This window comes from Cetorhinus maximus, chromosome 1, assembly GCF_964194155.1.
Source record: "Cetorhinus maximus chromosome 1, sCetMax3.hap1.1, whole genome shotgun sequence".
In the NCBI taxonomy this organism is placed as follows: Eukaryota; Metazoa; Chordata; class Chondrichthyes; order Lamniformes; family Cetorhinidae; genus Cetorhinus; species Cetorhinus maximus.
In genome coordinates, this window is record NC_135879.1 from 94,074,695 (window position 1) to 94,098,034 (window position 23,340).

General features: G+C 39.8%; 1 protein-coding gene across 1 annotated transcript in view; it reads left to right on the plus strand.

The window, feature by feature from the left end:
- tmem175 (transmembrane protein 175) overlaps positions 1 to 23,340 on the plus strand; it is a 46,616-nt gene that overhangs the window by 12,666 nt on the left and 10,610 nt on the right. The window contains exons 2-9 of the mRNA XM_078543878.1: positions 826 to 864; positions 1,771 to 1,868; positions 2,107 to 2,158; positions 6,978 to 7,013; positions 10,678 to 10,761; positions 18,192 to 18,356; positions 21,129 to 21,207; positions 21,509 to 21,638. Coding sequence (XP_078400004.1) covers positions 826 to 864; positions 1,771 to 1,868; positions 2,107 to 2,158; positions 6,978 to 7,013; positions 10,678 to 10,761; positions 18,192 to 18,356; positions 21,129 to 21,207; positions 21,509 to 21,638 — 683 coding nt within the window. The remainder of the gene's footprint in view (positions 1 to 825; positions 865 to 1,770; positions 1,869 to 2,106; positions 2,159 to 6,977; positions 7,014 to 10,677; positions 10,762 to 18,191; positions 18,357 to 21,128; positions 21,208 to 21,508; positions 21,639 to 23,340) is intronic.

Consider the following 23,340-nt stretch of genomic DNA (forward strand, 5'->3'; position numbering starts at 1 on the left):
GTTAGCCTCCTGTTACTTTAAGGAACTCGCTGGATTTTCACATTAATTGCCCATTGAAAGTGCCAGAGAAAAGTCTCACCTAGTAATTAAGATCATAAATACCCTTTTGATGGTACAATAATGATGCAGTCAACCTCTCTGGAATAGATAGGGAACAATCTAAATGGTTCAACCTCATTCCTGCATGTAATCAATTATTGTTAGAGTTTTAAAAACTGGCAAATTAAAAATGTTTACATTCTTTTTGTCCCTTTCTGTCTCCTCTCTCTCTTATTCCAGTCTTCCTTTACCTCCTTATTTCTCTTTCTGTGGCTGATTTGGCTAACTCGCTCTACTTCTTCATCGTTTCTCTGTTTCTCTCGGTCTTTAAATCTCATTGTTCCAGATACCTTGTTGTTCTTGCCGTGCTATTATCCAATCGCGCTTCCAGCAAATTATAACACAAAAGACTTTTGAACTGGATGGTGCTGAAAAAGGTCTGAACTGATGGCACACTCCACAAGCTGGCCCATTCCAACAAGATCTAGCTCAATACTTTGTAAACATACTACACCTGCCTTTTCACCATGGCATGACTAGGAAATAGGGTCAGGCAGCAGTGGGGAAGCACATGTACTGCAGTTTGTCCACACAATAACTAATAGCTCTGTAGAATACCAGAAAAGCTACTCCATTTGTAGTGAATTAAATTATTTGTTGGTGATAGTAGTAGTAACTGCTGCGCACTGAATTATAACATAACTGTAGTTTTTAATACAAGGTTTTAAAATCTTGGACCAAAGCAATAATACACTTTTAAATCTGCCGTATTGTTCTTGCTTCCAGATTTTGCCTGTGTGTCACACAAAAATTAGAGCTGATCAGGTATTGTACCTCCTAAAACTTAAATTTATTTTTTTCAAAATAACGTTGTGATTTCATGTAATTTTATGCTATTATGCATGAATAGAAGAAATTTTTATTTTTCTAATGTGTTTTGGTTAGCATAATAATGGAACAGAATGCCAGTGATGGGATACTGGAGTTTTTCCCTTTTTCTAACAAAGCAGTGTGGGAAGAAAGAAAACCATAAAATGTGTTAGCCTGGGTTTGGTAGTAGTTCCTGGCCTCTGAGTTAGGGGGCAATGAGTTCAAGCCCCACTCCAGGATTCAGGCATGTAGTCTTGATTAACACTTCTGAGGGAGCACTGAACTGTGTGAGGTGGTGTCTCTTGGATGAGACTTTAAAGAGAAGCACTGTCTGCCCTCTTAGGTTCCCATAAAAGCTACCAGGATACTATTTTTAAAAAACATGGACTTTTCCCCATGTTCTGCTCAACCACTACCATCAAAAATGGATTAACTGCTTATTCATCACATTGTTTTTTGTGGGCCCTTTTGTACAAATTGGTTATTTAGCAACAAAGCAACAGTGACTATATGTCAAAGCTAATTAATTGACTGTAAAATACTTCTCTTTTTTCTATTCCAAGGCCATTATCTCATGATGACTGGCAAGCAGTCAGTACTTGCTGCAGATTTCTGACAGCCAGAGATACAATTCCTGTACAGACAGGAAAAAAAGACAATTTATACATTTTTTAAAAATAATTAAATAACTATTGTGGTTTATGTTGAATATGAAGCTAATTTCAACTTAATTATAGCCCTAATATGAATGTTTACAATTTATGGAAGTACATTTAGTAGCCGCTGTATGGGTATACCACAGAGTTGTGTACTTTTGATGATATCCACCACTAGATAACATCAATTTATTTTCTAAACTAGGAACTGGAAGAAAGTCTGCAGCAGCTACTTACAACCAAGATAGCTGTGTACATTATGACATTTTTAATAGTGACTGTAGCTTGGGCTTCACACATCAGGTAAATATTGTTTTTACAATTGCAGTGTGGTTTAATTGTTAACTTACTAAAGAAACAAGTACTGTGCTTGGCAGAAAAAAAACCATTGATGAATGCAAGGCCTGTTATTTCTGTAAAATATGTGAAGAGATGTCGCACTAATTTCAGGCACATCAACGAGCTTTTTGTGTAAATATGATTGTATAATGTATTCCTACTTGGAAAAATTTCCTATTTCCAGTTTTTATTTGTATTTTAGATTGTTCCAAGTGATTGAAAGAATAGATGATGTTCTTGCCCTTCTCAACTTGGTGAGTGTACAATCTGCTCAGAATATCGCACTAACTAATGTAAGGACAAATTTTGTTCACAAGTATGAAACAGTAGCTGTAACTCTCTGTCATTGCTTAGGTCCTGCTTCGTAAGTTGCACATGTTCCAGGTGCTATGATTGTACTTTTGTATCTTTTGTATTGCACTCTGTGAAAGACATAGTGTATTGTTACCAGTTTCTTCCTGATCTCTAATGACAGAAAGTAGCCATGCCAGAGTCCAGGAAGGTTCCAAGTCAATCCTCTATCTATGCTGAATTAGCTGATCTCAACTAAAGTAATAATGGTAGAGGTACTACAGTTAGCACCAGAGTCCTAAGTTTAGAGAGAGGCAAATCAGTCAGATTAGTATGTGTGTAGATTTGGGATTGTGCTCAACTGCAGTGTTTGTTATGTTAAGTTATCCACTGCTACTTACTTTAAACCATTTAGGTCAGCTAATGGAGGTAAACTGGTCACTGTGGAACCAATCTCCAATGAGGTGGAGGGTAAAAAACTTGAGATAAAATACAAAGACAAAAGCAGAACTTTTTTTTTTTAAAGTGGTTGAAAATGCCACTCTTACATTACATGGTTTATGCAAATTTATTGCTGAAGAAAGACACCAACTGTCGAAGCTTTTTGTCTTGTACTCATCAGGACAGATGCAAGAATGCCAAATTTCAAAGGGAGCAACAATTTATACTGCATGAGAAAAGGGTGCTATTTTTTATTTATTATTTCATGGGTTGTGGGTGTTGCTGGCAAGGCCAGCATTTGTTGCCCATTCCTAATTTCCCTTGAACTGAATTGCTTGCTAAGCCATTTTTTTTTAAGAGGGCATTAAAGAGTCAACCACGTTACTGTGGCTCTTTTTATTCGTTCATGGAATGTAGGTGTCACTAGCTAGGCCAGCATTTCATGTCCTTCCCTAATTTCCCATTAGAAGGTGGTGGTAAACTGCCTTCTTGAACCACTGCAGTCCAAGTGGTGTAGGCTCACCTACAGTGCTGTTAGGGAAGGAGTTCTGGGATTTTGACCCAGAGTTACAGACCGGGTAAGGACAGCAGATTTCCTTCCCTAAAGGACATGTGTGAATCATATAGGTTTTTATGACAATGGACAACAGCCTCATGGTCACTATTACTGAGACTAGCTTTTAATTCCAGGTTTTATTAATTGAATTTAAATTCCACCAGCTGCCGTGGTGGGATTTTAACCCATGTCTCAGAGAATAAGTTTGGGCCTCTGGATTTCTAGTCCAGTGACATTACCACTATGCCATCATCTCCCCCAAAATTGGTTGGCAAGTCGACTATGATTGGTCGAGGAGTTGGTAAATGCACCAGGGATTAAACGATTGGTTTAATTCAAAAAAGGCACAATGCCTGGACATGTTCCTTTTCCCTGAAGAGAACAGGTCCCTGCGTATGAATGTATGTATTTTATAGTAAGGGTAAGTGAGCCACATGCAGCTGCATGTAAGAATTCCTTACACACCTTAGCACTCTCCATCCTGCGCTCAATTTCATTTTTGAAATGGAACAGTGTAACAAGCTTCCTTTCCTCAATGTGCTAGTTGAGAAATCCTCTAATGGGTTCTCTATTGCTGTCTACTGCACGCCTACTGTCATAAGAGTGGTATTTTCCACTAACAGGATACTGCCGTCAAGCCAAAATGACATTCTGTCTACCACACAAATGAGTAATGTTGTATATGAATTTCAGTACCTGTGCAATGTCAAGTACAGAGGCTATACATCCCAATGACTGGCGGATCATTTTAAACAGCACATCCCTTCAGCTGTTCACAATAGGCAGAGTACTGACTGTACTCAGCCAACCTGTGCTTTCAGAGCTCAGAACATCTATCATTAGATATGATTGTGTGATTGGACAACACTTGCTGAACAATCCCGAGTATGCTAAGAATTACAATAACAACCAATTTAAGATTTTCAGCTAGGCTTGCAAAGTGGCTCACTTACGCCTGCCAGAAGCTATGTATATTGATATGCAGGGACCTGTCCTCTGCAGGCCAAACAAACATGTTCAGGCATTGTGCCTTTTTAAAACTAAATAAGAGTGGAAGACAATAGTTCTCTGGAGCACTTATCATGGCAGCACCTCAACCAATCAGAGTTTACTTGTCAACCAACAGCACCTTTTCCAATGCTGTATAAATTGTTGCTCCCTTTGAAATTTGGCATTCTTGCATCTGTCCTGATGAGTGCAAGACAAAAATCTTCAACAGCATACCTCTTCTTTTCAGCAATAACGAAGCTCTATACTACCTAGTGACTATTTATACAAATGTGTTCAGGGTCTATATATTAAGCATGCACATGTAGAACTCCTGGGTCATCATCCGCCCTGAGAGTGTGTAAATGATATTCTGTGCTGTCTGTCCACATCGATCAGAAAACAACACTGGTACTATAGAAGTACAAGGACAGCATTGAGGAACAGTAAGATCAGTGGAATTCATCAAAATTGGCAAATATTTCTCCAAAACCTGCATATAAAAATGGTATTGTAGGCTGTCATGGTTTTACCTGTAGGTCAGAGGTTGCATAGTGGTCTCTGTGAGTAAGAAAGCTCAAGTCCCACTCCAAAATCTTGCACGCATAATGTAGGCTGTCACTGTAGTGCAAAATTAAGGGAGTGCTGCACCGTCAGAGGAGCCGTCTTTCAGGTGAGACGTTAAGCTTGAGACCCTGCCTGCTCCCTCAGGTGGACGTAAAAGATCCCATGACACTGCTTGGAAGAAGAACAGGAGAGTTCTCCCCTGTTTAATATTTATCCCACAACAAATTATCGCATTGCTGTTTGTGGGGCCTGGCCAAGCTCAAATTGGCTACTACATTTCCAACATTGCAATAGTATACTTTACATCTCAAAAGCACTCGATTGGCTGTAAAGAGCTTTGGGGTGTTCTGAGATCCTCAAAGGCACCGTATGAATGCAGGTTCTTAACTTATACTTTTACAATACTCCAACTGCCTTGAGCGCGAGATCTGAAACAGACGCTTTCAAAATCCAGACTGGGGTCAAGCAAGGCTGTGTGATAGCCCGCATACTATTTACAAACCACCTTACAATGGCTATTCACCTCAGCAAAGATCAGCTGCCCTCTGGTGTCATTTTTAAATGAGACAGAAAACTCTTTAACCTTGGTTGCCACCTTCCAAAACTAAACTGACCACCACAGATATACATGAATGACAGTTTGCGGATAACTGCAGTGTCGTTGCCCATTCTGCACCAGATTCGCCAATCTCAACCTTTTCAATTCTGCACACAAGAAAATTGACCTGTCCTGGATCGTTGCCAAAATAAAACACATATATCAATACACACCTGGTCAGCCAAATATTCCACCTCCCATATGTGTTGAAGAAGAGACTGGAATATGTTGAGTACCTCCCATACCTCTGCAGCCATCTTTTACAAGGAAAACCAACACCAGATCAGCTGTGCAAGTTCAACCTTCTACAAACTACAGCAGTGAGTGTTTGATAACAAAGACCTCTACAAGTCAACAGAAGTCCCAGTGTACAGAGCAGCATGACCTGGACTGTGTATCGCGACACAAGATCACGAGAGAAATTCCATCAGCAGTGCCTCTGCTGCATTTCCCAGATTCAATAGGAGGACGGTTGATCAAATGCTAGTGTCCTTTGTGAAGCCATTCAGGCAAAACTGCAAAATCAACTTTGATAGACTGCCCAATGTGTCCAGATGGCTGAAAACCACCTCCCCCACCAAGTCCTGTTTTCTCAACTCAAATGGCCAGCAGTCCAGAGGAGGACAAAGAAAATGTTTCAAAGCCACTCCAAAGCTATCCTTGAAGCATTGACCCTAATGACTGGGAGGAGCTTGCTACCATTCGTTCAGAAGGGAGACAACGTGTAAGCTGCATCACACTTTGAGTTCCAATGCCTTTATAATGAGGCACAGCAGCGGCAGAGAAGCATAGAAAGAGAAGCAAATCATGCACACTGGATCTCACTGCATTGTGGGACATCCTGCTCAATGTGCCCAAAGATGTGTGGGTAGAGAATTGGCCTTCTCAGTCACAGGAAGGCCCATGGCAAAAACTCATCACCCTGAGTAGATGTCAACCTCGAACCAATAGACAGCCAATGACTATTAAAATACTAGTGTTGTTTTCTGATCAATGTGAACAGACAGCACAGAATATCATCTTCACACTCTCAGGACATGCACATGCATGTTTAATACCTACACCCTGGATACATTTTGTATAAGATATACAATCCAGGCATTTTCAAACTTTTTTTAATTTCAAAGTTCTACTTTTTTCTTTATTTTCTTTTTTAAATAATCCTGACCTTAATGGTTATCTATACATCATGATATGAAATACACTACCAGTTACATCTTACATTGGTTTAGTGCCAAGTAAGCTCAGGCTTCCTTTGCGGTTAATTTCTAATGTTAGGAGAGTCTGAGCAGGTACATCATCACTCTTCCGATTTAATGCTATGTTTAGGAAGCCAATTTTAAAACAGGACATTGCACTGAGCTAAAATTGTATTACACCTGATGTGAAGCATAAGTGATGCAAGACTGTCCAGTAGAGGGGGTTTAGCAACTCATGTTTTCACTTAACTCAAGATTCAGATTGAGAGCTGACTCTCCAATTACCTTGCCATTTTTTCATCAGTACATATTTTAGACCACTTTGTATTGAAGCAAAAATAATATATAACAGCAATCTCATTTGGTATAGATGTTGCACATTGCAGCCTCAGTCTATATTGGTATGTAAAGTGCTATAATATTTCTTTTTTTAGGCATGTATGATGCTCATAACCTTCCTGCCTTATACAGTAAGTAAATGTATACAATAAGTCAATACGCTATAGAAGTTACAACATCTACAGTATATATGAATAGCACATGCCACTATGTTTTAAAGCAGTAATTGTGGTTTTTGAATATATTCCTTTTGAGAAAATGTGCATTTCTTTGATATCATGAACTTTCAGAAGGATGATTTTGCATGGTTAAACTTTTTATAAGTTCATTAAATACATACCCTTGTAAGGTATATTATATTTACTTTTATTTGTTGGTAGTTAGAATTATAGACAACTTAATTCACATCAGTGCAAAGCACTCGAGGGGGGGAAGGTGGTACTAATGACATAGGTGGATAGAGATGAGGTCCTGCAGGTAAAGTTTAGGGAACTGGGAAAGAAACTAGCAAGCAGGACCTCGAAGGTAGTAATCTTCCGATTACTCCTGGTGCCATGTGCAAGTGGATGGAGTATATGAATGCATGGCTGGAGAGCTGGTTCAGGAGGGAGGGCTTTAGATTCCTGGGACATTGGGACCAGTTGATGAAGATGGGACCTGTACAGGCCAGATGCGTTGCACATGAACAGAGCCAGGACCAATGTCCATGCAAGCCGATTTGCTAGTGATTTTGGGAAGGGTTTAAACTAACTTGGCAGAGAACCAGGAAGCAATATTGGAGAGGAAAAACAAGGTGCACAGAGAATTAGGAGAGACAGATAGCATTGGAGTAGAAATTAGTAAGATATTAGGTGGGGGTCAGAGTAAAGGAAATGTAATAAGGTCTAAATAGGTTTACTGAGCATAGATGTGAATATGTGAAGTGTGGTAGGTAAGGTTGGTGAGCACCAGGTGTACATAGCCTGTGGAAATATGATGTTGTGGCAATAACAGAGACTGGCTTAAAAAAGGGCAGGCCTGGATACTAAATATTCTTGGATACAAGGTGTTCAAGAAATATAGGGAAGAAAAGATAGGAGATGCGGTAGCAGCATTGATTAAGGAGAATATTATAGTACTCTAAAGAGAGGATGTCCTAGAGAGCTGAAGGACTAAATCTATTTGATTAGAACGTAAAAAAAAATAAAGGTACCATTACACTCCTGGGTGTATCTGTGGGCCACCAACCAGTGTGAAAGATATGGAGGAACAAATTTTCAAGGAAAATATCAGGAATGTGCAAGAATAATAGAGTAGTTATAATTGGAACTTTACATTATTACTATTCCAGTATATATTAAGATAAAGGACAGAGAGGAGGAAGAGTTTTTTGAGTGGGTACAGGAGAATTTTTTGCATCAATATGTTTCCAGTCCAACAGGGAAGGTGGCATTACTGGATCTGGTTCTAGGGATGAGGTGGGCAAATTGGATCAAGAGCCAACAGGAGAATATTTAGGGGTCAGTGATCATAGTATCATAAGGGTTAGGTTGGCTACAGAAAAGGACAAGAAGCAATCCAGAGTTAAAATAATTAATTGGACAAGAGTAGCTTCAGTGGGGTGAGAATGGAGTTGGCCTGGGTAAATTGGAATCAACAATTGACAGGCAAAACTAGCAGATCAAAGAGGAGATTGTTTGGGTACAGTCCAGGTACATTTCCACAAGGAGGAAAAGTAGAGAAACAAAAGTTCCCAGGATGACAATGGAGGTAGAAATTAAGATAAAGAGAAAACGTGTGCTTATGACAGCTGTCAGGTTGACAATACAATTGAGAACCAGGCTGAATATAGAAGGTTAAGAGGGAAATTGTAAAAAGAAATGAGAAGCAAAGAGAGAGTATGTGTAGAAACTGGTAGCTAACATAAAAGGGAATCCAAAAGTTTTCTATAGGCATATAATTAGTAAAAGGGTGGTAAAAGGAGGAGTGGGGCTGAATAGATGCAGAGGGCATGATTGAGATACTAAATGAGTACTTTGCATTCTTTTTTTACTAAGGAAGACGATGATGCCAAGTCATAGTGAAAGAGCAGATAGTTGAGACACTGGATGGGCTACAAATTGATAAAGAGGAGGTATTAAATAGGCTGGCCATACTTGAAGTTGATAAGTCACCAGTGCCTGAGACGATGCATCTAAGGACAGTGAGGGAAGTAAGAGTGGAAATTGTGGGGCCACTGGCCATAATCTTCCAGTCCTCCTTAGTTACAGGAGTGGTGCCAAAGGACTGGAGAATTGTAAAAGTTACAGCCTTGTTCAGAAAGGTTGTAAGGATAAGTCCAGCAACTGTGAACTGTCTGTTTAACTTCAGTGTTGGGAACACTTTTAGAAATGATAATTGAGGACAAAATTAATAGTCACTTGGCCAAATGTGGATCAATTAAGGAAAGCCAGGATGGATGTATTAAAGGCAAATCATGTTTAGCAAATTTGTTTGAGCTTTTTGATGTGGTAACAGAGAGAGTTGATGAGGGTAATCCGGTTAATGTGTACATGGACTTCCAAAATGCATTTTATAAGGTGCCACATGACGGGCTTGTCAGCAAAGTTTGAGCCCATGGAATAAAAGGGACAGTGGGACAGATACAAAGTTAGCTGAGTGACAGGAAACAGAGTAGTGGTGAATGGATGTTTTTTGGACTGGAGGAAGGTATATAGTGAGGTTCCCCAGGAGTTAATACTTGAAGCCGTGCCTCTCTTTATATATTAATAACCTAGGATTGGGTATATGGAACACAATTTCAAAATTTGCAGATGACACAAAACTTGTAAGTATAATAAACTTCCAAGAAGATAGTAATAGACTTAAAGAGCATATAGACATGCTGGTGGAATGACAGGCAATTAACAGATGAAATTTAGTGCAGAGAAGTGTTAAATGATTCATTTTGTAGGAAGAATGTGGGGAGGCAATATAGACTAAAGGTTACAATTCTAAAGGGGGTGCAGGAGCAGAGAGACCTGTGGATATATGTGCATAAATCATTGAAGACGGCAGGGTAAGTTGAAAAAGCAGTTAATAAAGCACATGGCATCCTGGGCTTTATAAATAGGGGCATAGAGTCCAAAAGCAGGGAAGTAAATAACACTGGTTTTGTCTAAACTGAAGTATTTTGTCCAATTCTGGACACTGCACTTTAGGAAGGATGTGAAGGCATTAGAGATGGTGCAGAAAAGATTCACGAGAAAGGTTCCAGGGATGAGAAATTGCAGTCACGTGGATAGTTTGGAGAAGTTGTGGTTCTCCTTAAAGAAAAGAAGATTGAGAGAAAATTTGATGGATGTGATCAGAATCATGAGGAGTCTGGACAAAGTAGATAAAGAAAAATTTAAGAATTGAGTACCAAAGGACACCGATTTAAGGTGATTGACAAAAGGAGTAACGCTGACCTCAGATAATACTTTTTTACACAGTAAGCGGCTAAGAACTGGAATGCACTGCCTGAGAGTGTGGTGGAGGTAGATTCAATCAAGGCTATCAAAAGGGAATTGGATAGTTATTTAAGGGAAAAACGTTTGCAGGGCTACATAAAACAGGTAGGGCAGTGGGACTATCTAAGTTGCTCTTGCAAAGAACTGGCATGGACACAATGGGCCAAATGGAATCCTTCTGTGCTGTGGTCATTTTATAATTGTATGCGTGTTGAATTACAGATTGCCTTAATAACATTACTTGACTTTAAAATATATTCTAAAGTGCGAAGGCTTATATACCTACAAACCACTGAAACTTGTTAAAATGCTTTTTGCATCTTAGTTTTCCCTGATGGCCTCATTTCCAGATGACACACTTGGAATTCTATCATTTTGTGTTTGTGCAATTATCATTGGATTAATTCAGGTATGGATTAAATTATGTGGTTTGTGGCAATCTGGCAACAAGGGATTAGCAATGTGGGGCTGAATTTCCTTGGCGTTTCTGTCAAAGTGCACTGGGATGACCACAGAATTTCCTGGGACCTAAATATGCCTGGTGCTTGCCTCATGTTGTGGTTTCCGGATAATCTTATGGGTATGGAGCTACTGCCTACCCCTACAAAACCAGAAGCTAAGGCAGTGGGAACTCCCACAGGCAGGACCTGACATAGCTATAACAGCAACAGAAAGTGCTGGAAACACTCAGCAGGTTTAGCAGCACCTGCGGAGAGAGAAACGCAGTTTAAATTTTGAGTTGAATATGACTCTTCTTACGTTCTGGACCTAACATAGTTATGCTTGATTCTACCAGACGTACCTCAAGGGCACCTAACAGGTGGGGCTCATAAGGAGGTACATGCCAGAATTGGAGCTTGGACCCATGAAGATCAGGTCCGTAATTTTTTTTTCCCCTTGTTTCTAAAGTTACCCTCTGATACAGGGAAGAAGCAAATAAATTTACATAAGCAATGTTTACACAGTTCCAACTCCTGAGAAATAAATGGACTTTTGCTGTCAACTCCTAAGGTGGTGTCTTCTGTTGCTTTATAATGTAGGGTAGAACTTACTGTTGTTGATGTTTTCATACCTGTTTATTTTAAATGAATTAATATCTGTTAAAATAGTAGAGGGAGGAATAAGACCATAAGAAACAGGACCAGGAGTAGACCATTCAGTCCATCGAGCCTGCTCTACCATTCAATAAAATCATGGCAGATCTGATTGTGCCTTAACTCCACTTTTTTGCCTGTCCCCCATATTGCTTCCTTATCAATCGAAAATCTGTCTAACTCAGTTTTGAACATTTTAATGGCCCAGCCTCCACTGCTTTCTGGGTAGAGAATTTCAAAGACTAACGACCCTCTGAGAGAAGAAATTTCTCATCTCCGTCTTAGATAGGAGACCTTTTATTTATAAACTCTGCCCGCTAGTTCTCGATTCCCCCACAAAAGGAAATATCCTTCCAGCATCCACCCTGTCAAGCCAACTCAGAATCTTTTATATTTCAATAAGATCACTTTTCATTTTCTAAGCACAAGAACATAGGCTCAACCTGGCCTCATAAGACAACCCTTTCATTCCTGGAGTCAGCCTAGTATATCTTCTCTTAAGTGCTTCCAACGCAAGTATATCCTTAAGTAAGGAGACCAAAACTGTGCACACTATTCCAGGTGTGGTCTCACCAATGTCCTGTACAGTTGTAGCAAGACCTCTCTACATTTATACTCCATCCTGTTTATAATAAAGGCCATCTGTCTTTCTAATTCCTTGCTGTACCTATATGCTAACTTTTTGTGATTCAAGTACAATGACACCAAAATTCCTCTGTACCACAGCATTCTGCAGTCTTTCTCCATTTAAATAATATTCTGCTGTTCTAGTCCTCCTGCCAAAGTGGACAACCGCACATTTTCCCACATTATACCCCATCTGCCAAATTTTTGTCCACTCGCTTAACCTATCCATAATCCCATTGCAGATTGTTTGTATCCACCTCACAACTGCTTTCCTACCTATCTCTGTATCATCAGCAAATTTGGCTACAATACAGTTTGTCCCTTCATCTAATTCATTAATATAGATGATAAATAGTTGAGGCCCCAGCACTGATCCCTACAGCACATCACTAACTACAGTTTGTCAACCTGAAAATGACCCATTTACCCTGACTCTCTTTCCTGTTAGTCAATCCCCTGTCCATTCTAATATGTTACCCCCAACACCACGAGCTCATACCTTCTGCAGTAACCTTTTATATGGTACCTCGTCGAATGCCTTCTGAAAATCTAAATATACTACATCTACAGGTTCCCTTGAATCCACCCTCCTTGCTACATCCTTAAAGAACTTTAATAAATTTGTCAAACATGATTTCCCTTTTACAAAATCATGATGACTGTACCTGATTTTATTATGATTTCCTAAATCACGGAATCACAGAATTGTCATTTGGTAATATAGAATTTGTGTATTGCTGAAAAAAAGACACATGTTGTTGAAGCTTTTCATCTTGCATTCATCAGGACAATTCACAAGAATATCAAATATAAAGGGAACAACAATTTGTATTGCATGAGAAGAGAGTGCCAATTGGTTAGCAAGTGGACTCTGATTGGTAGAGACCTTGCCATGGGGAATGAGCTAGAGAATGGCTGTCGCCTATTTTGTTTAGTTGAAAAGGGCGCAATGTGTGTATCTGTTCTTTCTGTCTGCAAAGGACAAAGCCCTATGTATTAATATTTGTAGCTTCTAGCTGTGTAAGTGAGCCACACTACGAGTCTGACTGATTATCTTAAATTGGTTGTCAATGTAATTCTAGCACACTCAGGATTGTTTGTGCAACATTTGCTAATCACGGAATAACATCTAATATTGGACAGTATGTTTTGCATTTTGCAAGCACGGGTTGGCTGGGTACAGTCAGTACCTTGCCTGTTGTGAACAGCCGAAGGGATGTACTGTTTGATATGATCTGCCAGTCCTTCTGACGCACGGCCTACATACCTAGCATCACTCCGGCACTGCAGTTCTTACATTACCCATTTGTGTAATAGGCAGAAAGTCTTTTTGGCTTGATGGCAGAATCCTGCTAGTGGCGAACATCACGGGCAGAATTTTGCCATTGGTGGGTGTGCGGGCCCCACCGGCTCGGCGGCAGGCGGACAGCCGACCCTCGCCACCGAAAAGGGGCCTGCCGCCATTTTGAGTGGGCGGGCTAATTGAGGCCCGCCCAGCGGGAAGCGCTATGCGCTTCCTGTGCGGGGGCGGGAGGGATTCCCCATCTGTCAAAGTGCACTCGAAAGAGCGCACTGCTCCCTGAGACCAACTGTTGTCTCAGGGAGATTACTGACAGGTAAAAAAACACCAAAGATAGAAAAATATTAAAATTATTAACATGTTCCCCTCATGTGACAATGTCACATGAGATGGGACATGTTAATAAGAAACACATTAACTTTATGAAACTTTTTAAAAACGGACATGAAATATCATCCTGCCAGTGGATGAGGTTTCATGTATTATCAGGAGCCCGCTGGGGCTCCTGGCCTGCCCACCAGCCTTAAGGTTGGACGGGCAGGGTCTTTAACAATCTTAATTAGCCTGTCAATGGTCTTAATTGACCATTGACAGGTCAGCGGGCAGACAGCTGATTTCGCTGTCCGCCCGCCTTCCTGAAAATTTAAAGGGACCAGGATGACGTCGGGGGTTCCTCCCGACGTCATCGCGCATCATTTTCCCGTCGGCGAGCGGGCCCCACTCCTAAATCACCGACGGGAAAATCCTGGCCCACGCGTTTTCCTACTGCATAGTAGCAGCATAAAATGGCTAGTTTCACCAGTTGCTCAAATTCTTGAGATATCTTACCCTTCCAGGGTAATCTGAAGTGCACTGGGCAATTTTTGGGACTGAAAGTGGTGGCCTTGGGCCCAATCATGAGTTTGAGTGATATAGAGTGAGCAATGATCTGATCAGAGTAGCCATTATCTCGCAGGATGGTTTTGATGCACCCTACTTCAGCATCAAACTTACATGGTGAGCAAATGGCTTGGGCCCTATATATGAAGTTGCCCATAAGGCCAATCTTATAGCTTGTGGAATTGTAGGAATCCCAACCCATATATTGAGCAGTGAAGGTAGGCTTGCAATAGATGGGAGTAGAGAACTCCCTGGCAGATTTCTCAACTAGCATGTCAAAGGAAGGGAACTCATTTGACTGTTCCATTTGAAAGATGAATTTGAGCACAGTATGGAGCCCATTTAGGTGTGTAAGGAGTTTAGAAGAATGAGAAACGACCTCATTGAAACCTACAAAATTCTGAAGGGGATTGATAGGGTAGACACAGAGATTATTTCTGCTGGTCAGGGAGTCTAAAACATGGGGGCACAGTCTCGGTAAGGAAATGATCATTTAGGACTGAGGTGAGGAGAAATTACTCCGATTTAAAAAGTTGTGAATCTTTGGAATTCTCTACCACAGAGAATTGTGGATGCTCTATTAAATTCATTTAAGGTTGGGATAGACAGATTTTTGGGGTCTCAGGGAATTAATGGATATGGGGAGCAGGCAGGAAAATGGAGTTGAAGCCCAAAATCAGCCATGATCGTATTGAATAGCTGAGCATGTTCGATGGGCCATATAGTCCACTCCTGCTCCTATTTATTGTGTTATTGTGAAAAGCAAGGCTCCCAACACTGACCCCTGAAGAACTGGACTACACACCTTCCTCTAGTCCAAAAAAACATCCATTAAACACTACCCTGTTTCCTGTCACTCAGCCAATTTTGTATCCATGCTGCTCCTGTCCCTTTTATTCCATGAGCTATATATAACTTTGTTCAGAAGCCTGTTGTGTGGCACTGTATAAAATGCCTTTTGGAAATCCAGGTACACCATATCAACAGCATTGCCCTCATCAACCCTCTCTGTTACCTCTTCAAAAAACTCTAGCAAATGTCCTGCTATCATGTTCTTAATAATAGATTCTAGCTTTTTCGCAATGAGAAATGTTAGATTAGCTGGTCTATAATTTCTTGCTTTCTGTCCCCCTCCTTTCTCGAATGGCAGTGTTACATTTGTTTCTTTCCAATCCCTGGGACCTTTTCTAGAATCTAGGGAATTTTGGAAGATTACAACCAATGCCTCCACTATCTCTACAGCTCACTTCCTTTCAGACCCCAGGTTGCAGGCCATTAGGTCCAGGGGATTTGTCAACCTTTTTTTCCCATTAGTTTTCCCAGTACTTTTTCACTAGTGATCCTGATTGTTATAAGTTCCTCTCTCCCTTTTGCCCCTGATTTTCTACTATTCTTGGGATGCTTTTAGTGTCTCTTGCTGTGAAGGCAGATGCAAAATATTTGTTCAAAGTCTCTGCCATTTCCTTATTTCCCATTAATATTTCCCCAGTCTCTCCCTCTAAGGCAGCAACACTCACTATTGCTACTCTTTTCCTTTTCATATGCTTGTAGAAGCTTTTACTGTCTGTTTTTATATTTCTTTCTAGTTTTTTCATACTCCAATTTCTCATTGTTTTTTAGTCAATCTTTGCTGGTTTCCAACATTTTCCCAATCTCCTGGCCTATCATTAACCTTTTTAGCACGTACATCTTTTCTTTCAATTTGATACTGTCCTTAACTTTCTTTGTTAACCACAGTGAGGTTCGGGTTTAAGATGTTTTTTACATCAACCCTGGCCAAAGCCCACCAGTTTTTGAGAGTTAAAATTCCATCCTTTTTCTCAGTGATAAGTTTATACCACACATTCAGAGTTGACTGCGTGGCTCAAAGATTAGTGTGGGAGAAACAGATTTCAATTCATAAGACACTGGCACCTGTACTAGGGGGAAAAAGGGAACTGTACCATTGGGACGGTCTTCATCTGAACCACACTGTGACAAGTGTACTGGTGAATTATATAACTAGGACTGAAGAGAGGGCTTTAAACCAAATAAGGGGAGGGATAGGGGTTCACATGAGGGGATATTTAGAAATTTAAAGAGAAAGGACAGGTCAATGGTGCAGGTTAGCAATGTGGATAATGATAACCAGAGTGTGACAGGAGGATCAGAGTGTACAAGCATAAGAGTGCACCAGAAAGTAAGGTCAGAGTAGGGAAAAATGGTAAAAACACAGAATTGAAGGCTGTATCTGAATGTACACAGCATTTGGAACAAGATGGATCAATTGATAGCAAAGTAGAAATAAATGAGTATAATATCAGAGCCATTACACCCACTTTGCTGTTAAGGAGGGAGTTCCAGGGTTTTGACTCAGTAATGGTGAAGGAACAGTGATATAGTTCCAAGTCAGGATGGTGCATGACTTGTTGGGAAACTTGCAGGTAGAGGTGTTCCCATGTGCCCTTGTCCTTCTAGGTGGTAGAGGTCACAGGTTTAGAAAATGCTGTCAAAGAATCCTTGGCAAGTTGCTGCAGTGCATCTTGTAAATAGCCCACTTCATCTTAGATAGTGTTAGAGCTGCACTCATCCAGGCAAGTAGAGGGCATTCCATCACACTCCTGACTTGTGCTTTGTAGATGGTGGGCAGGTTTTGGGGAGTCAGGAGATGAGTTACTTGCTGCAGAATTCCCAGCCTCTAACCTGTTCAGGTGGTCATGATATTTATATGGCTGGCCCAGTTTCTGGTCAATGATAAGCCCCAGGATGATATTAATGTGGGATTCAGTGATAATAATACCCTGAACAGCAAGGGGAGATGGTTAAATTCCCTCTTGTTAGAGATGCTCTTTGCCCGGCACTTACATGACGCAAGTGTAGCTTGCCACTTATCAGTCCAAGCCTGTGTTGCCCAGGTCTTGCTGCATGCAGGGACAGACTGCTTCAGTATCTAAAAGAGTTGCGAATAGAACTGAACACCGAAATCATTATTGATGAAGCAGCTGAAGATGGTTGGGCTAGGACATTGCCCTGTAGAACCCCTGCAGCAATGTCCTGAGCCCAAGATGAATGGCTTCCAACAGCCATCCTCTTTCATACTAGGCATAACTACAACGAGTGGAGAATTTTCTCCTAATTCCCAGTAACTTCAATTTTTCTAGCACTCTTTTATGCCACATTTGTTCAAATGCTGCCTTCATATCAAGGGCAGTCATTCTCACCTTGCCTCTGGAATGCAACTCTTCTGTCCATGTTTGGGCTAAGGCTGTAATGAGGTCTGAAGACGAGAGGATCTGGTAGAACCTGTGTGTTGACTCAGTGCGCCACCTAGTTTTACAATTTTGCTATGTTTTATTGTCTGCAGTTTTTGTTTAAACAGTATCTTATGACAGTAATATTGATTTCAAAATTATGTTTTGTTTGCCTTGTTCAAGAGGGTAATTATATTTATTCTTAGAACGTTGGCATCCTTGATGGCTCAATGGTAAATGCACCACGTTGTAATGTACTGAACCACACAGAATAAAAAAATTCTGAATTTTGATCCAGAATTTGTGCTGAACTGCTTGATTTTTAACTGCAGTACCAATGGGTGTACAGTTACCCTCGATGTTGAGGAAGGGAGAAAATAAATCAACTACCATTCTTGTTTCCTAATCTCTGTTCATTGACTGGCACTGTAAAATATGCTTCTGTGGACATTGGGAAAGACAGGCTCAAGTTAAACTATTCTCCCCAGGGGTAGGAGGCCTGGCTGTATCCAGTTGTCTAGGCTCACTAACTTGTGCTGCTGCCATCCATGGAAATGTAGGCCTACGTGAGACATTAAGAAATTGAGAATGGAGGAAAGTGTGTACTTTTGGATGTCATATAACTAGCATACACAAATGATAACAGAGTAACTCTGTTAGAGAAGAAACTTCATACAGCTAACTTCTCTTCCTTTTAATTTTATAACAGGCTGTAATTGTGATTTATGGATTCCACCGACCTTACTTATTGAATGCCCATCTATGTGCGTCAGAAGATCAAATTTCTTATAAGTACCAAATTTTAAAGATGATTTTACGAGCTCCAGCTCTCTTCCTTTTAGCAGGGATCTTGTCTTTCATCTATTGCCCAGCGGTAAGTTTATTTTCCCTGTGTTTAGTTTCAAAGGGCTCAGTAGATTTGTTTGTACATGCATGGCACCTTCAGGAACCATATTTGAAAAATGTTATCTGAAATCAAAGGTTTGCAGCTAAAAGATTCGTGAATGTGTAGCAACTCAAATTTGTTAAATTAAGATCAGCCACATAGAAGCATAATCTCATAAAAGCATCTGGTTTTGGTGGTAAAAATACTTATATTCAATCTGAGGACCCAACTGCTAAGTTGCCTCATGTATTTTAATTCTAACTACCAACTGCTAAGATAAAAGCAAAATGCTGCGGATGCTGGAAATCTGAAACAAAAACAAAAATTGCTGGAAAAATTCAGCAGATCTGACAGCATCTGTGGAGAGAAAGACAGAGTTAAGGTTTCGAGTCCGTACAGATGCTGTCAGACCTGCTGAGTTTTTCCAGCGATTTTTGTTTTTGTTTGTTATTGTCCCATGTGAGTAGAAAGCTGTAACAATTATGCTGACTGAAAAAATAATCAAAATTAGACTTTGAATGCTATAGACCGGATTGTACTGCAAATCATGACAAAATAATAGAAAGCAAAGTGAACAAAAAGATTTTGCAACATCAGAGTGTCTGTAAGGTGGGACACTGTCGTGTCACAAATTTGATTTTAAAGAAAATTGATCAACTTGTGATGCACCCCATTAGAAATTGAATAATTTTAGCATGAGTTGAAACATCAGCCCTCAAAAGTTTTAAGAACCTTTAATAGAATGCAATGTTCGGGTTTCATTGAGAAGCTCGTCTCTTGTAGCATACCTAGTGACCTGCTGAACCAAATGTGTATATTCCACAGATGACTGCAATGTTGTCATGATAAATAGGTTACATAGTCTTATTACTTATCCAAATGCTGTGAATCCCTCAAAAATATGCTGGACCTGTCTCTTGTCTTTGTGTATGACTTCCCCTTCATAGGGAGTTCTCTCAGAAAGTGTAATTATCTGACAAATTACTACTTGTATGCAAAAATTCACTCCATTGTTAACCATAATTAGTGGAATAACGATTACTGGACTCTACATTAGGCTATAAAAAATCTGTCTTTTCTGTTGGTAGCTTACTATAATGGACTGAAATTCCCTGTAAATTTGCACCCAAACAAATGCCTAATTGGCATAGTGAAGATTTTCAATGCAGAAGGTAGAGAAAATTTGGATGTAAATGACAAACACTTGTTTTCACACTGCCAAAATGTCCTTGACCTATTGTGCTAGTTCTTCAAAATCTCCACCCTTTGCTCATTAACATGGTTCCGCCCCACAAAAAGACCAGCAATTACACTGTTTCAAAATGGGCGAATCTTTAAGCCCAAAGTTTTAGTCACAAGACCCAAAGTTATATTTCTGGTATTTTACAGTTTTCAGAGTTTGTTTTCTATACAATATATTTCTCTTCGCTTTGACCTACACTATATTTTCTGTGTATTCTGACACCATAGCAAAGTCACATTAAAGATTGTAAAACTTCCATGATCGCATTTTCTTGAACGTGGTAATGTGCCTTCAAGCATGATTGTTCATCCTTATAGAAAGAATATATGGAATGAGTTTCATGCCCTTCTTGGACCCTGATTCTTTGCACTCATTTTTACATTCCAACATATGTAATGAGATTGGCAGAAAATTTTGACTAAAATATGGTATTTTGGCATAACGTGCCAATTACATTTCCACAGTGTCCTGTTGTGAAATTTGTGAAAGCTTTTTATATCTATTGGGGTCAAGTTTGTGTGATATCTGTTTTTGTTATTGTTGGGTCCGGTTGCATTGTATTTTTATGCAACCTAATGAATCAAAAGGAAACCTGAAGCAGATGTACATCTCAACCAGTGGCCAGATGATTATCCCTATGAAGCCCAATTCAGGAAACATCATGCTATGTATGGCTGCGTAAAACATATTGTCAGATGTTGTTGGTTGTACTAGATGCAAGTTGATGTTCTCCTGCTTCCATGCTTTATAAATAACCTCCAGCCACTAAGAGGCCACAAAAGTATGTTTATTTACTTTTCTGTAGCTCTCACACCATGTGAAATTCCAGGTGACCTCTGGACAATTTTTAAAATGTGGATGTTGATGGTTCAGATATAGATCCATGAAATAACTTACAAGTGATTCAATGTTATGTTCTTGGAAGGGTAAAAAGGCTCGAAGTCCCCATTATCTCCTAGTGATATTCATGAAGTTCGTGGGCTTTATAGTTTAAGGCTTCGCTCTTAGCAATACCTGTACTAGTTAGTGTATGCACTGAATATTTTTGCATTCACTTGCAGTTATGTATTATGCTTTGTGTTGAACTGATGCAGTGCTTTAAATAATAGAATTGAGTGGAGTGCAGCACTCAGGGGGTGAGTGTATGGCAGGAAATCTCTAATGAAGCTATAATCATGAGATGTGAAGTCATAATTTCCTGCCCTGTACTGTCTGCTAGAAGTTCAGAATTGGTGCTAATATGACTACGTTATTCAATATGCATTCAAGTAGCAGGCTCACCCTAATACATTTTTTCCTGTTTCTTTATACAAAAGTACAGTTACAGACTGTGTTTTATTACATAATATATGAATCAAAGGTAGTATCAAATAGGTACAATGGACGTAATGGTCTCCTTTTCTGCTGGCTATTTTGTATTTTCATGTAAATAAGATTAGCAACAGCATCATACTTTATGCTATATCATGGTATGATCTTAAATTGCTTTTCATGATTGGCAACTTTCTTTTTCACAGGCATATGCAGTGCTTGCACTTGTCATCTTTCTCCCATACATTACTCAGTGTACACAGTGGTGTACAGACAAAATAAAGGGTGAGTATGTGAAATGAGAGTCATTGTGCAAAGCCACTTTCTGTCCCAATCAGGAATTTAAATTCTTAAGAAGGACAATTTCAGCCAGATGTCATTCCCTGCCCCAGCTCCCATTTTCTCTTGAGGAATGAGGAGCCATGGTGGGAAATGACAGTAGGGATAATTCATACAAATACTAAAGGAGTACAAATTTTACATCTGTTTTAATGACAATTCTGTGGTATCTCTGCTTTAAATGGAAATGTATTCGAGTGGGGAAGAGAAAAAAAACTTTATTCACATATTTTCTGTTTCATGCAAGGTCCAAAAGAACTTCAGAGAGTGCCATTTTACACATTTCACCCAAATGAGCCACTGAGCAAAGAGCGTGTGGAAGCTTTTAGTGATGGGGTATTTGCTATTGTAGCAACGCTTCTTATTTTAGATATATGGTAAGTTTTTATCTATATCAGTTTCGTAATTAAGCTTTTCAACTCCTTACCATGTTTTACTCTGTTAGCTAACTTTATTCTTTTCAAAATTGATACAAGTAGCGTGAGGTGTATTGGTAGAAGCCACTAATGGACTATTCACCCATAGTTAGCGCTGAACCGTGGATTCCTAACCTCATCAAAGTTGGCTTAGTTGGAACAGACAAGAAGGATACAGTTTTTTGTCCATTAGCATCTTTAATATTTTACTCATGCAACATTCTAATCTATTCAGTCAGATTTGAAGTCACTATTTTACTTATTTGTATATCTGGAGTCAACTTAAGTGGTGGGTTTTTAAACTTAAACTGTCTTCACGTAAGTCAAGAGTAGAGGGATATTTTGGCCACATCATGACAGGCCACAGATCATCGGCAGTATGTTTATGATAACGCTAGATGTTGTGAAAATATTTAATTTCATGATTCATATACTGTGGAAATATAACTTCTAGTTTTGGGGAAATTGAATTTTTAACTTTAAGATATGTGGAAAAAAACCTGGGTTTGAAACACTGGTAAACACCCCTAAGATAATTACCATTCAAAAGATAGTTCATACTTATTTAAAGAGGATAGAGTTAGAGGTGTGAAAACAAGAAACAGTAGGTGGCCCCTTTCTGAATCTTGGTAGAGACTCGATATCTACAGTTGTCTTCACAAAGGGCTTAAATTATTCATTTGTTTCCCAGATCAAAGAAAGGTCTGGAAGCAACGGGTAAACAAAGGAAGTTCTTAAAGTATCCATATAGTTTTCAGATCACAGGACAGTTTTGGAACGTATGGATGATTGCTTTGAATCTCTATCTGGGACATCCCAGGGACGCCACATTGCCATGGTGACAGGTTGCACGGGAGGTACCCTTTTGTGTTGCGTTTTCTCTCAAACACAAGCAGCTTCTATCTGGAGCTGGAATAGCTTGGAAACAGACAGAGAGAAACATTTTCCAGGAGCTGGAGACCACTAAGCAAGAAGGCAGTGAATTCCATGCTTAAGATGGGGTGTTCATAATCATGAGGTGCTTAAAGAGACTTGGGGGGTCACCTGGATGAATGCTAGTGGACGGGCCCCAAGAAATCTCATACCTTGGACAATAGCAGGAACATTGAGGAGAATAAAAGTAAATTCCTGAGAGTTGTGGCACACCTTGGTTTGGCCCCAGGGGAACTGAAAGAACCCTCAAGATCCTGAAAACTATAGGGGAACTCTTGGGTAGAATTAAAAACAGGACAAGTGGTCTGTTAAGATTTTCAGGTTTAACTAATAAGGGTTTTGCAAAATATAGTGTTAAATTAGTAGTACTTGCTTTATATAATTCTTGTATAGTGCAAGTTTTGTTTGAAATGTGAAAGCTTGCAGCCTAATCTATATCAGTTAATAATTGAGAGTTCAAATTTCTTTCCAAAAGTTAACAGTCTTCCTCAAGATTATAACATAGGGGAAAGTTACGAAAGAGCATAGAAGACATGTGACATGCATGACTGGTAAGGGTTACTCCCCCAGGCAGCCAGTCTATCCAGGGGAGTAGTAGGGTTGAGGAAGCTCAGCCGACCAGGAAGGCTGTGTTACGAACCTGGCTTTGAAGATGGGACAGTCAACTATTGACAAAGCACACCACAGGGTCCTTCCAGCCAAGGATAAAGGGACATCTCAGGCCACTTTG